Genomic DNA, 12,639 nt, shown 5'->3' on the forward strand with positions numbered 1-12,639 from the left:
TTAAACAGTTTATCGTAATTAGGACTACTGGCTCTAAAAGCACACAGTGGACCGATGTTTGGAAGTATTCTATGACAGGGTAATGAAAGCAATAGCGGCGTGCAAAACATTTTTTGTCATCTCTGCAGTTCAGTGGAAATAAAAATGAGGCATACACAACTAAGGCCGCCAAGATACCAACAGAGTACCATGGGGTCTTCCAACGACAAAGGGAAGTGAACTGGCGCTCTTCTTATAAGCTATTCTTAGTTTGCAATCACGTGACAATTGGCGGCCACGTTGGTGGTCAGAACAATAAAAATGATTTCAAAGGATTTACATGAAAATAGGGTTTCCACCAACATGGCCGCCGTGACGTCACTTGCAAACCAGTGATAATTATAATGATATGCATTTTGAGGTAGTTTAAGCTCCCAAATATTAAAATTCCTCCAGGGAGAGTGTCTTTGTGACTGAAAGGTCCAACCTCAGACAGAACTCTACGGAAATTTTCATCCATTTAGTACCATGCATTTCCTTTAAAAAGAACAAAGTAAGCCCCTCCCCACACCCTTTTCAAAAGCAACGCCAGTAAATTTGGTGCAATTAATACCAACGCGTATAATTCTGGTGTTATCCTAAACGACATTGGATAAGGAAAGGGAAGAAGCGGTCATTCATATCATCTGGCGACGGTTTGCATTTTTGCCAGGAAGACATGTAAAAAAAAGGTATTTCTGCAATGTGTCTTAACAAGTCTTGTCCGAGATTATCTGTCAGGAAATGCCAGTAAACGAATAATGATTTCTGTGAACTTTGTCCTTTAATTTAAAATTCCGAATAACATTGCATTGTACAGGGCCGAGGTAAGTTTAAATCAGCGGAATACGAGGTTCCTTGGAATAAACTGCCTAATATATAGTAGCCTGTTCCAGGCTCCGAGATGGTGGTGGAAAGTCGTTCAGTAATAAGAAATGCGAAAAACGAGCCGCCACCGCCCCCTTTCCCAAGTCGTGCGCGTCTTATTTTCGCTTTGCTCGTTTTAATACGTTCCCACTATACTATCTGAGAGCCTGGCACAGGCTAAATATATAGACAATCTGTCATATAACTAGTTATACATGTATATACCCAAAAATAAAGTAATTTACAATGAAAAAAGAACTTATATAATACACACAAAAAGAACGTAAAATATACTGTTTATACTTGAGAATTAAATGTGCCCGGAAAATGAAAAGTCAAAAGCGAGCAGCTTGTGGCGACCTGTTGGCGCGAGGTAAGGGTTTAAGGATGTAGAGTGATAATCTGCTAACTGAAGAAAGACAGTAGCGCGTCATATGACCCAACATTTGTTGCAAGCCCAAGCCCTCCCATCGTTACCAAAGTTACTGCACGTGTTACTCTAGACGTACAACCCTCCCAGTCAACCAAGTGATGCAAGAAATGAACTGCTTTTTGTTCAAATGACAACAAACAGGAGTAAACTACGTAGAATGTCTTCATCTATCCATCACAGTCGCAAAACTTGTTTTCCTCCGAGACATCAAATGAACAAATATTTTTCTCTCCCCTGAGAAGTGATCATATTTACATAGCCCTGAACCAAGCAACAAAGAAGCTGTATGTAAAATTAAATTAAAATGGCTATTGAATTATTAAGTTATTAAGTTAACATAACTGCTAAGGTCGGGCGTTAAAATAAACTCAGTGTTTAAATGGTCTGAAGTCAGACGTTGGTGGTTGGCGGTTCGACATTAAGTTTAAAGCAACTGACCCCGAGGCACGGGAACAGGAGAGACGTTGAAGAAGAGGTCACGCCGTTGTTGTCTCCTCAGGCATTTTTCCTACTTCTTGAGTGTGACAAAAGTGCTTTCAGCCTCAGTCTTCATCGTCATAAGATACACCCCTCGTTTTCAACACATCCTCAGGCCAGAGCACACCCTGGTCCAAGTGGAACTGTCACAGTAAAAGAAAAAGCAGCATCGACGTTACGCAAAAAATTAACACAGTAAGACCCAAGGGAGGGCAGGGTGGGAGAGGAAAGAAGAGGGGAAAGACACATTTAGGCCCTTATATGAGACTGGAGCGTTATATTTAGTTGTCAGTAACTATGAATTATAACTAACTAAACGTGGTCGACACCTATGACTGCGCAATTTTTCCTTTCATACCATTTCACTCACTCTATTTACTTATTCACACACATATTCAAATACAGTTCGCAAATGGCGAAAACTAATTGGGGCGGGCGGAGATTCCTGGGTTGCAGCAGTCAGTAAGAAACTACTTTATACCATAGCTGAATCATTACAAAAAATTGCTCTCGATAACTACATTCCTCGTTTTATACATTTCTGACCCTGGGAAATCATATCTCGGCTTACAGTAAAAACCCACGTATAAGAACCTAGATTTTTCCAACTTAGCCAAAATTAGCCTGCGAACAGCAAACGTATTTCCGGTCGTCGCTTCTCTCCCTCCGAAAAGGAGAGAAGCGACGTCCGGAAATGCGTCTGCTGTTCGCAGGCTAAGCCAAAATAGGTTCTTATAGAAATGGTATTTGATGGGATTTTAGGCTACTTAGGTTCTTAAATAGGTTCTTAATTTGATAAGGGCACCAACGATCGGCACAGATAACTACTACAGGGCATATGTGATATGGAATATATTGCTGTATTAAATAATTATCTAGAATACAGATTAAATGATAACCATACAGTAAATTTACCTTTCCAAAGTACTAGCATGCATGTCTTCAGGGGCACCCAACGTCAATTTTCGGAAAATATCTGTTCGGAAGACGATTTGAGATCTAGAATTTTCGGAACATTTGTTGTAAAATTTCTTGCTTGCCTGCCTCTCCTAGGATTTTCGAACATCTTAAAAATGGTATAATTGCTCATTTTTAACGGACTTTTACCCTAAAAAGGTCACCTAGAACTTTCGGGAGCCTTTTTTCTGACTGAAATTTTCGAAAAGGTAAAGTTTTGATCCCTTTAATTTTCGGATCACTAGATTTTCCGCTAGGAAATCCGAACAGATAAAAAATTTTTAGGGGATAAAAATATACCTATATCTACCTTTTAAATACTAAAATACGTTTAACAATGCTATGTTTAAGTGGTTTTGAACTATATTCTCATTGGGTACCCCTGTCCATTCAATGCTGTGTTACATTTTGAATCTTATTGACTGAAACCTAGAGTCAATTTTTTTCCGGCTGTATTTTCTTCTCTGCCTTCATTTTTGTAAAATAAGAACCTATTGACGGAAAACTTTAGGCTAAATAGGTTCTTATGAAAAGGGGTTTAAAATGAACATTTTAGCCTAACAGGCTCTTAAATTTTAGGTTCTTATATGTGGGTTTTTACTGTATTAGAAGGCCATTACCACCATTCAGAGTAAAGAGTGCCTGAAAATAAAAAAAGAAAAGCTGTACATCATCTACTTAAAAACAGCCTTTGCAATCTACTTTTGAAAGATGTTAGGGGCCGATCAGACGATTCCTGCATCCAACCTTCTTGCTCAAACACTGAATTTTCTGCAAATATTTTAACAATTTTCATCAATTGCTTAAAACTTCAAAAATTCATGCAGCTCCTTTGAGATGTGATTTATGTTCTGACTCACGTTGAACTTAATTTAATAAATCGTATCGCTTATTCCCTGTACTCAGTTCTAACCTAACTCGATCCTTTCTCTGTGCACCGCAGTACTACGTGTAGTATTCTTTATCTAATTGCAAGGAAAAACTCTTACATGGTAATCCGTGTTAAGGACGATTCCGCCGGTTAGAGGCGCTACAGCAGTATAGAGGTCACTGACTTCTTTGCGTGTCATTGGCACAGATGAAAGCTCCAAGGACTGTACACGAGGAATACTTTTAAGATGTTTGATCAGCTCACCTACTCCTCGACCCAGTGGATTATGCGAAAGGCCAAGTCTTGCCAGCTGTGGAGTATTTTTCAATGCACGAGCAAGGGAAGTGACTTCCCTTTCACCCATGTCAGTGTGGTAGAGGACTAGTTCATGAAGACGGGGAATACAGTTCAGGTGTTTGGAGAGTTCTAAAATCCCATGAGCCAGCAGGTTTTGAGACAAATCAAGAAATCGCAAATTGCCAACATATTTCAATGCAGTGGAAAGTAACTGACACTCAAGATGTCCAATCCCAGCGCCACGCAACTCCAGACGACACAAATGTTTTAAATGGCGAAGGTTCTCAGTTAAGTTTTTTATACCAGAGTACAATAAACAGTTCCATGACAAGTTAAGGCTGCGCAAGTTGGGAGCCTGGGAAAGTGATCTTACAATACGAGCAGTAATTATCTGTGTCATACGAAAAAACCCAAGCTCTAGGCTGTGAAGACTGTCAGTAATACAAGTGCAGTAAATATGGGACACTAAACTTTCTACAACCTGAACGTCATATAATCCCTCTTGCCAGTACTTGTCATTAAGTGTAATTTTCAAGGTTTCAAGACTGTTTACAAACTTAAGCAACTTACCCACCACCAACAGCTCCTCAGGTGATGGATAATAAACCACAACCTCTCTGAGATATGACAGAGTATGTTTTCCAGTCTGGCCAGACGTTTCTTTAGTCAAACGAGAAGAATTATTTGTTTCATCCTGTGGTACTTCATCAACAGTCTGCGGAGTAGGAGACTGCGGTTCTGATGTGTCATTCAGGAGATCTAAGAACAACTGACCGGTGTGAGAGTCGCAAAATTGCCGTATTAGGCGAGTTATGTACACCACCATTTGCTGTTCTTCTTTCTTCACGAAAGGATAATAACAAGCCAGGTCTTCGTAAGTATTTACAAGCTTGGAATCATGATCGCCAAAAAGGGGGACAACAACAGCTTGCAAATCGCACATAATGGAGACTGCATCACTAACTATGTTTAGTAATCGTGAAAAGAGTTCCTCTTCACAAAAAAATACATAATTCGGCTTGGGTGAAGTAAATAGCTTCAGCACATGTTCTCTGGCAACAATTGACAGGTGGTCAGTTCGACGTATCACTACAACACCGTTAACACAGTGAAGAAATGAAGGGTAGATCATTTGTCTTTCTGGGGCTGGACAGGAAAGGAAACAGTCTAGGCTTATTTGATGGAACTTTCTTTGATCTGAAGATAAATCTTTAGAGGAAGGACTGAAGGAGAAGCTGTACTCCGTAAGGCCCTCTTTTTCTCCTATCATCTGTAGATGATGAAAAACAGCCACCGCAGATTCTGATGAAATCTCGCAGACAAATTTCAGTACTTCGTGAATCTTCTTGACCTTCTCAAACGAATCGACATTTGACAGACAGGTGAGAGATGCCGTCTTTGTTTTTGTGACTTCCTTAACTATAAACCAGGCAGAAAGAAACTCTTGTACACTTTTATGCAAAAAGTGTACGATTTCATCAGGACGAGATGAACTCGACAGCTTAGAAACTTGGAAGAAACCCACAGAAAGAAATTTCTTGACAAGACAACGAATGTCTGCGGGCACTTTGCTGAGCTCAAAATAAAGGCAATCCGTTAAAAGTGCATCAAATGCAACTTTTCCCAGTTTCGTAAGGTCATCTTTGTATTCATCAAGACTTGTAAAGGTATGATCTGACGTTTTGGCTGCAACATGATCCAGCAGGGTCTGAAAAAATCTTTCATAAAGATCTGCGCGGGATTGTGACTGTTCTTGACGGCTATGATCTCTCTTCTTCCAAGTTAGACAAAGCATCAACAAAAGAAGCGGTATCTTTGCCATGCCCCACAGTTGCCGTTCAGTTAAGAACTTGGTAAATTCATCTGTAATGTCCTTTCTGTGAGAAAAGAACTTCTCGGCAAACTGTTTAATTTGATCATTAGTAAACCCACTGATCTCTAACTGAACATGACTTGGTTTTCGTAGCTCGTCCTCTTTCGATGGCCTTGTAGTTACGATGGTCATGCAATCTCTCAGCAAACTGCCTCTCCAAATATGATGAATTGGCGACGATTTCTCAGCACTGTATTCGTCAAAGCCATCCAAAACAAGCAAAACTTTCTCCTGATTTTGAAGAATATAATCGTAGAGCTGGTTGAAAACCAGTGGGTTTTCAGCAGACAACAGCTCTGCCTGTTCGAGCATGGCACAGACACTTGGGGTGTTACAAACATCTCGTAGCTGGATTAAAAGCAACACTGTGAATTGCTTAAGAATTTCTTTCTCGCCTCTTGCCCAGTCTACGGCAAGCTTCTTTGAAAATGTGGACTTCCCTACGCCCGGCTTTCCGTACACTAGAATTCTTTTAGGGATGACATGATGCCCGTGGCTCGAAAATATCTCACTGTAATCTTCAAACTCCGTTTTAGTTGTCCCATCAAGTTTTCTTTCATCTCTCAGCAGTGATAACTGAACATACACCTCATCCATGTCCATGGTGTTGTCTGGGTTCCATGGAGTAATCATCACCTGACCAAGGGTGCCATTGTAAAGCGAGCACAGTTGATTTTGACTCCACGTCAAAAATGCATCGGCAGAATCTGCTTTAAAGAGTACAAGTTTTCAGTTTTACCTATTTGTAAACTGGCAAATAATTCACTTATTTTAGGTAAGAAGTGATTGCAGTACCAGCAAATCTGCGAAATGACAAAGCCACAGGTAGTGACTCACAAGAGGTTTTGGTCAAATATAGCCAGATACTTATGAAAAACTTAGGAGATTCAGCTCAGTCCTCAATTCGCTCCTCAAAATAGCAGCGAATCGTCATAAATGATTGCAAAAGATTAACAGTTGATTAAACCATTTAATTTACCTCACCGGCACATCAGGACAAAAGACAAAAAATTAATAACCTGACTGGTAGTGGAAAACGACATTGGATACAACTAGACTTTACTACCGAGACAGGCTGACCACGAATTCAAAGACAGGCGTGACAGCTGATTTTGGGGCCAAACGCTAACGACTTAGATCACGTGGCTTTGTTTGTCAAACCAAAAAGGTGAAGTCACGTGACGTCGACACATTGGCTTCGTTGTTCGCGCATCAGAGTGGTCAGAGTTTATATATAGCGCTAGAAGGCTGAAACTCAAAGAACTTTTATCGATCGACTTTCCGCGAACAAAAATGACGCCATTTTGTTTGACAGAGAACACCATTATTCCAGTTGGCCTATCTCTGACCTACCAAACGCTCAGGAATGTGACACCGTGAGTTCACCTTTCTGATTTGACAAACAAGGTCGTTAACGAATTAAAGTGAAGATATGATCATCGCAGTGGTATTGCAGTTCAAGCAATAGCACATTGACCCGAAAAAAAATCTCGGGACTTCAACGGGGTTCAAGCCCATGGCCTCTGCATTATGTGGGTCTTCATAGCTCAGTTGGTTAGAGTACTGCAGTGCTTAGTAATGATGACGATCATATCTTCATTTAAATTTGTATTTGCGCAGTTCCCATCATCATTCTAAAGTCGTTTAACGTTTGGCGACAAAATCAACTGTCCTGCGAAAGAGGGGAATTTCATATATCCCATGATGCATCGCTTCATACTATATTATCAATTCCGAACGAACGTGATCCTATCAGTTTAACAGGACGCGACAGTTGATCAACAATGGAAAGCGACGTGTTTCGCCGATGAAACCTTCTGTACCTTTGCTGTGTGGATATTTTTACGATTTTCGTTTTACTATTCCAAATATATCCTTTTTAAGTCAAAGGAAGTGTTTTGGCCGTTAGACTACGAGTAGTCCCCATTTTTCCTCAGGGATAGTAGAGTGAGCGAAACGCGAGCGCGAGAGAAAATACTATCCCTGAGGAAAAATGGGGACTACTCGTCGTCTATTTGGCCGTCGTTATTGGTTAACTTGCCGTCCGATCGCAAGGCAGTCTACTCAGATGCTCCATGAAGCTAGCGAGGAAGATCTTTGCTTCAGTACGTCTTGTTTTGACGTGCGTTGATAAAGCTCTCCATGGATTAACAAGCGATTTCCACCTGCTTCTCTTTTGTCGTGCGTACTTTCGAATTCGCGGTCTACCTGTTTCGGTAGTTATATTAGTCACATATAACTCCCTAACTCTCTAGCTCTTGCACTCTGAGAACAGTGTAGTTCTCTATGCACCTTCAGAGGAAAGTCTTGGTTTCTTTGAGTTGCTGGCTGAATCCAACTCCGACAAGTCTACAACAAATGACAAGCAAAACGGTATTGATTAGTAGTTAGAAAAAGCTCAATTCCTTTAATGTGCATTCTGCAATCTAATCGGTATAAATTTACTGCACATATTAAAAGAAAACACGAATACCTCTTTGATTTATATTTACTGCCTAGTGGATTAAATTTCTTATAATGTCAGCAAATGAGCAACTTTAATGCATTATTCCATCTTAAGCCTACATACAAGTTACGAGCCATTGGTGGCCCATCAGGCCAGAGCTAATCCCAGTTTCCATGGCAACTAGAGATATTTCTCCTCTCCCTCAGATGGAATTTGGTTTAAGTTAGACTTCATAAATGACTCCATAAACCTTTTACAATACATGTACATTTACTACGCTACACTAATTAACAACAGTAGTGTCATCACTTCACTGCTAATACTACCATACACAATGTGAAAAAAAATATATTGACTTGACAACCCTCAATGTGATGATATTCCCTAATAACCCTGACTTTGCTGGCAACCATTTATACAACTGGGTGGTTGTTGGAGTGAGGCACAATGAGAGTTTAAGTGTCTTGCCAAAGAACACAATACGTGGCCAGGGCTCGAACCCAGACCTCTTGATCTGGAGTTCAGCACTCTAACTCCACAACCAGAAATCCTTTAAACCCAACAAAATCAACATTCTGGTACAGACAGCAAAATGATAACAAGCCACAATATAATAATAAGGAAAGACCTTCACAACTAAAACTACCTTGATAGTGAGGCCATGAACGAAAAACAACAGGATCACTCAAAATATGGGTAACAAGAGAGGCAGCCATCACACTGGCACAGGATGACCAACCCTCTGATGTCGACTGAGCACAATCAGCATAACCAGCTATTCCTTTCACAATGAGCCATTCAATCTGGGTGTCAAATGCAGCTGTGAAGATACCTAAAAAACACATTTCGAAAGTATGAATGATAAAGTTAGTTGTTCCACACAGTAATCAACCTTATGGTACTCAAACTGCCATAAGGCACAAAAGATGAAAATTCGTTATGATAATTATTCTTGCAATTGTCAAGTTTTTAAAACATTTCTCAGGCAGTTTTTAAATTGATGTGAAGTATATGAAATAATTCATTTTTGAACTGTGGTTGTAGATGGAAGTGAAGAATGATCATCGCAGTAAATTTTCCAATTTAAGTAATTGGAAAGAAGAAGCCTGAAAAAAAAAATCAGGGCTTCAACAGGATTCCAACCCGTGACCTCCGCGTTGCCGGTGCGTTGCTCTACCAACTGAGCTATGAAGCCACACATTGGGAGCGAGGTCAATTTATTAGAATAATAAATTGACCTCGCTCCCAATGTGTGGCTTCATAGCTCAGTTGGTAGAGCAACGCACCGGCAACTAATAAATTGACCTCGCTCCCAATGTGTGGCTTCATAGCTCAGTTGGTAGAGCAACGCACCGGCAACGCGGAGGTCACGGGTTCGAATCCTGTTGAAGCCCTGTTTTTTTTTCAGGCTTCTTCTTTCCAATTGCTTAAATTGGAAAATTTACTGCGATGATCATTCTTCACTTCCAGTTTTTAAATTACCATGAAATTTGTAGGCGTGGACCAAATTACATACAAAAATGTTAAAGAAAGCAACACAACGCAAGCTTATTAAATTCTTCTTCCTCTCAATTTTTGGCCAATCATTGGCTGAAGCAATCTCTATCTTTTTTCATACACAGTTTCAAATGGAATCAAACCACTATGAGATCAAAATGCATTTCCAAACTTTTGATAATTTAAGATGGTAGCTGATTATGGCTATATTTATGTTTATTGATTGTTTTTATGATCCTTAAAACTTTGTTTCATGAAAAAACTTACAGTACCAAGAAACACAAACTAGGCAAGTCAAAAATACAATGGCATCGTTACATTGTCATGATGGCAACTCCCATGTCAATGAAACATAGATCAGAACAAATTTTCATCTTTATATAATACAGATGTGGTATCCTTTTTTTGATATTTTGGTTAAGGCCAATGTTACAAATACTCAAACTTTTAGAGTCAGGGCTTCAAATAACAGCTGGTCAATGGACAATGTGAGGTAAGAATTGGGTATTGACCAGACAAATCTTTACTCGTTCAGAGAACGACCATTTGACTATTTGATAATCACAAAGGACAACACTCATGTTTGAGAAAGGAAGAAAAAGCAAATATCAAATTACAAATAAGTAGTTCAGAAATTCCCGGTAGTCACAAATTTTCTGATGTCATCAAGTCCTGTTGCAACCACAAATCGTGTCTTCTGTTATGTTGTTTAGTATGGGGTTTTTACCTTCAGCTAGGTAGCATTTGATTGATTGTTTGATGGATTGACTGATCATAAAGCAGAATAATCTTGCTGCACCGAGGATACGTAGCATTTGATGCAAAGTGCGAAAAGCTAACGAAAGCCCCAAAACCTGGAAAATCCATACCCTTTTACTCCAACAAACATTCACAACTGTAATTTTAAAATAAAAGGCTTTGACTACTACTGAAAATAAATAAATTAAAGCAAGAAATAAAAAAGGAGAGGAGGAATAGAGAAAAATCACCAAGGGAAACAACATCAACTCACCTTCTCCTTCCGTTTCAACAGCCACTGCATCAGGATGCAGTTCAGCAAGTTGTTGACGTCTCCATTCAGCACTGACCTCCTCTGGGCCACTTAAAAACTCACCATCACAATGTACTTGGATCTCTTGTGCTGCTGGGTCCTTCAGAGGTACCTCCCACCCACAATTGGAATATTTGATGATATCAAGAAATCTTCTGCTTACACAACTTCTCAAGCTAGTTGACTGCCCTTGATATGTTGTTAATTTTGCTGAAACAATGACATCTCCTAACTTGGTTTTGTTAGGGTTAAGGCCAGTGCATGCTCCAACAGAAATAACTGCCTTGGGTCTTAGTTTGGAAGCTGCATTCTTCACAGATATCAGAGAACCACCGGGACCAATGCCATTTTTATAGCAACGCAGTAATGCGACTTTCACTTTCTCCTCTTGACTCTGATCTACATGTGAAAAGTAAACATACCCAAGACCATCGAACCAGCACTTGTATGGATCCTGTAGCTCATTGTAACAAGCTAAGAACTCACAGTTCTTGACTGTCAATAATAACAGATCAATAGGCAGATTTGCATCTTTTGGGTCCTTTGTTTTTGCCTTGACATCACGCATGGATAAACAGCTAATTCTAAGCTCAGGAGGGTCGCCATTGCTGCTTTTTGAACTACTAGCTTTATTGTCTTGTACCGGTTTTGACATGGCTAATGAAGTTCCATAGTGAAAGTGTCTCTAAGGAGAAAAACAATGAATTTGACGTTATTAATCAATGTGCTCAGAAACAGTGGCATATCAAAGAGTCATTGAAGGAATGCTCTAAAGAATCTGTTTTGCAGATAACCATTTCTAAACATAAACTGGGGAAAAATGTTGACCGGTCTGTAGCAGGAAGTAGAACTTACAATTGAACCTCCATTATGGGGCGACCCTCGGGTTACTGGAGTACAAACAAGTGACTGGAGCGGGCATTTACTGCTCCACAATCAGTTGTCATCTTCCATCTTGGACTGTACTTTCCCCTATGCCACTTAGCAGACTTAGAGTAATGGAGGTGAAGAACTCTCGTTGGGTTGGCAAAATGTGGCCACGGCCGTTTAATAAAGGTTTAATTTACAATAAATGCAAACTACTGCTTACTACATGATTACTGTGGACGCTTAATAGAGGGTGGCCGGCTTCATGGAGGTTCAGCTTTTTGCAACTCCAGAATACCCGGCCACATAGTAAATCCAAATAAGTGGGCGGGTATTCTGAAGTTTAGCCATAAAAAGGGTGCTCGGACATTTGTCCAGTATTCCCCTCCGTACAAACCTAATGTTTATCTGCGTTTTCACTGCCGCCGCAGTTTTTAGCTTTGCTTTCTACTGTGTCTAAAAAATTATCAGTCATGCGCCTCACCAAGTCACCGCCATCTTTTTTGATCTCAGCGCTGGAGAAGCTGCCCGGGCTGCTGTGTAGTGTATTACTGTATCAGCGGGCTTGTTTCAAACGACAGTAATACCACTTTAAACCTCTTCATGGATAACAAATGCTCCTAAAACGTCTAAGAACGAAACGTTGCCATAAGAGCACAACAACTTCTCGATAGCGATGTCGACAAGGGTGTGCCGCTATCCAATTTTATAAAATGACTAAGATAGTACGCGCGCTCTGATTGGCCGAGAGGAGTGTTTGCATGAGAGTATGTAAACATGGTTGTGGCGTCAAGTTGTTTGGCTTTTCGCGAGCTAATCACGCAAGCACGAATTTGAAAAAGTTTTCGAGTTCAAAACTCGACAAGTTTACTTTATTTACCCATTCCTTCATCGCCTGAAACATGGAAAATCGTTACAAAGAAAGTGAGTCAATTTTTCTTTGCTTAAGCTGTCATTTTAAGCGAGAAAAATTCGTATTTTGCAA

General features: G+C 40.0%; 1 protein-coding gene and 1 non-coding gene across 3 annotated transcripts; one reads left to right on the plus strand and one right to left on the minus strand.

Moving 5' to 3' along the window:
- Positions 1 to 762: 762 nt before the first annotated feature.
- Positions 763 to 12,296, minus strand: LOC140952662 (NACHT, LRR and PYD domains-containing protein 9-like). 2 transcript variants are annotated; one of them, XM_073402099.1, is made up of 6 exons: positions 12,139 to 12,296; positions 10,749 to 11,472; positions 8,886 to 9,071; positions 8,086 to 8,142; positions 3,742 to 6,503; positions 763 to 1,938 (listed from the first exon to the last, which is right to left on the minus strand). In XM_073402099.1, exons 2-6 carry the CDS (start codon positions 11,440 to 11,442, stop codon positions 1,861 to 1,863), a joined length of 3,777 nt encoding a protein of 1,258 aa, XP_073258200.1. In that variant the 5' UTR covers positions 11,443 to 11,472; positions 12,139 to 12,296; the 3' UTR covers positions 763 to 1,860. The 2 variants fall into 2 exon arrangements, with proteins under 2 accessions (XP_073258200.1, XP_073258201.1); XM_073402100.1 differs by lacking the exon at positions 763 to 1,938 and adding an exon at positions 3,340 to 3,394.
- Positions 9,561 to 9,633, plus strand: Trnaa-ggc (transfer RNA alanine (anticodon GGC)). The gene has a single exon. It is a non-coding gene; the product is annotated as a tRNA-Ala (tRNA).
- Positions 12,297 to 12,639: the final 343 nt, after the last annotated feature.

This window comes from Porites lutea, chromosome 11, assembly GCF_958299795.1.
Source record: "Porites lutea chromosome 11, jaPorLute2.1, whole genome shotgun sequence".
Taxonomy (NCBI): domain Eukaryota; kingdom Metazoa; phylum Cnidaria; class Anthozoa; order Scleractinia; family Poritidae; genus Porites; species Porites lutea.

What these genes read in the sequence shown, in the direction of transcription:
- LOC140952662 (XM_073402099.1), bottom strand. Translation starts at nt 11,442, where the DNA reads ATGTCAAAACCGGTACAAGACAATAAAGCTAGTAGTTCAAAAAGCAGC. An exon ending in TGTTGAAACGGAAGGAGAAG is followed by an intron (nt 9,072 to 10,748) that starts GTGAGTTGATGT and finishes TGTGTTTTTTAG; the next exon opens with GTATCTTCACAGCTGCATTT. An exon ending in TCCTTAACACGGATTACCAT is followed by an intron (nt 1,939 to 3,741) that starts GTAAGAGTTTTT and finishes TTACTGTGACAG; the next exon opens with TTCCACTTGGACCAGGGTGT.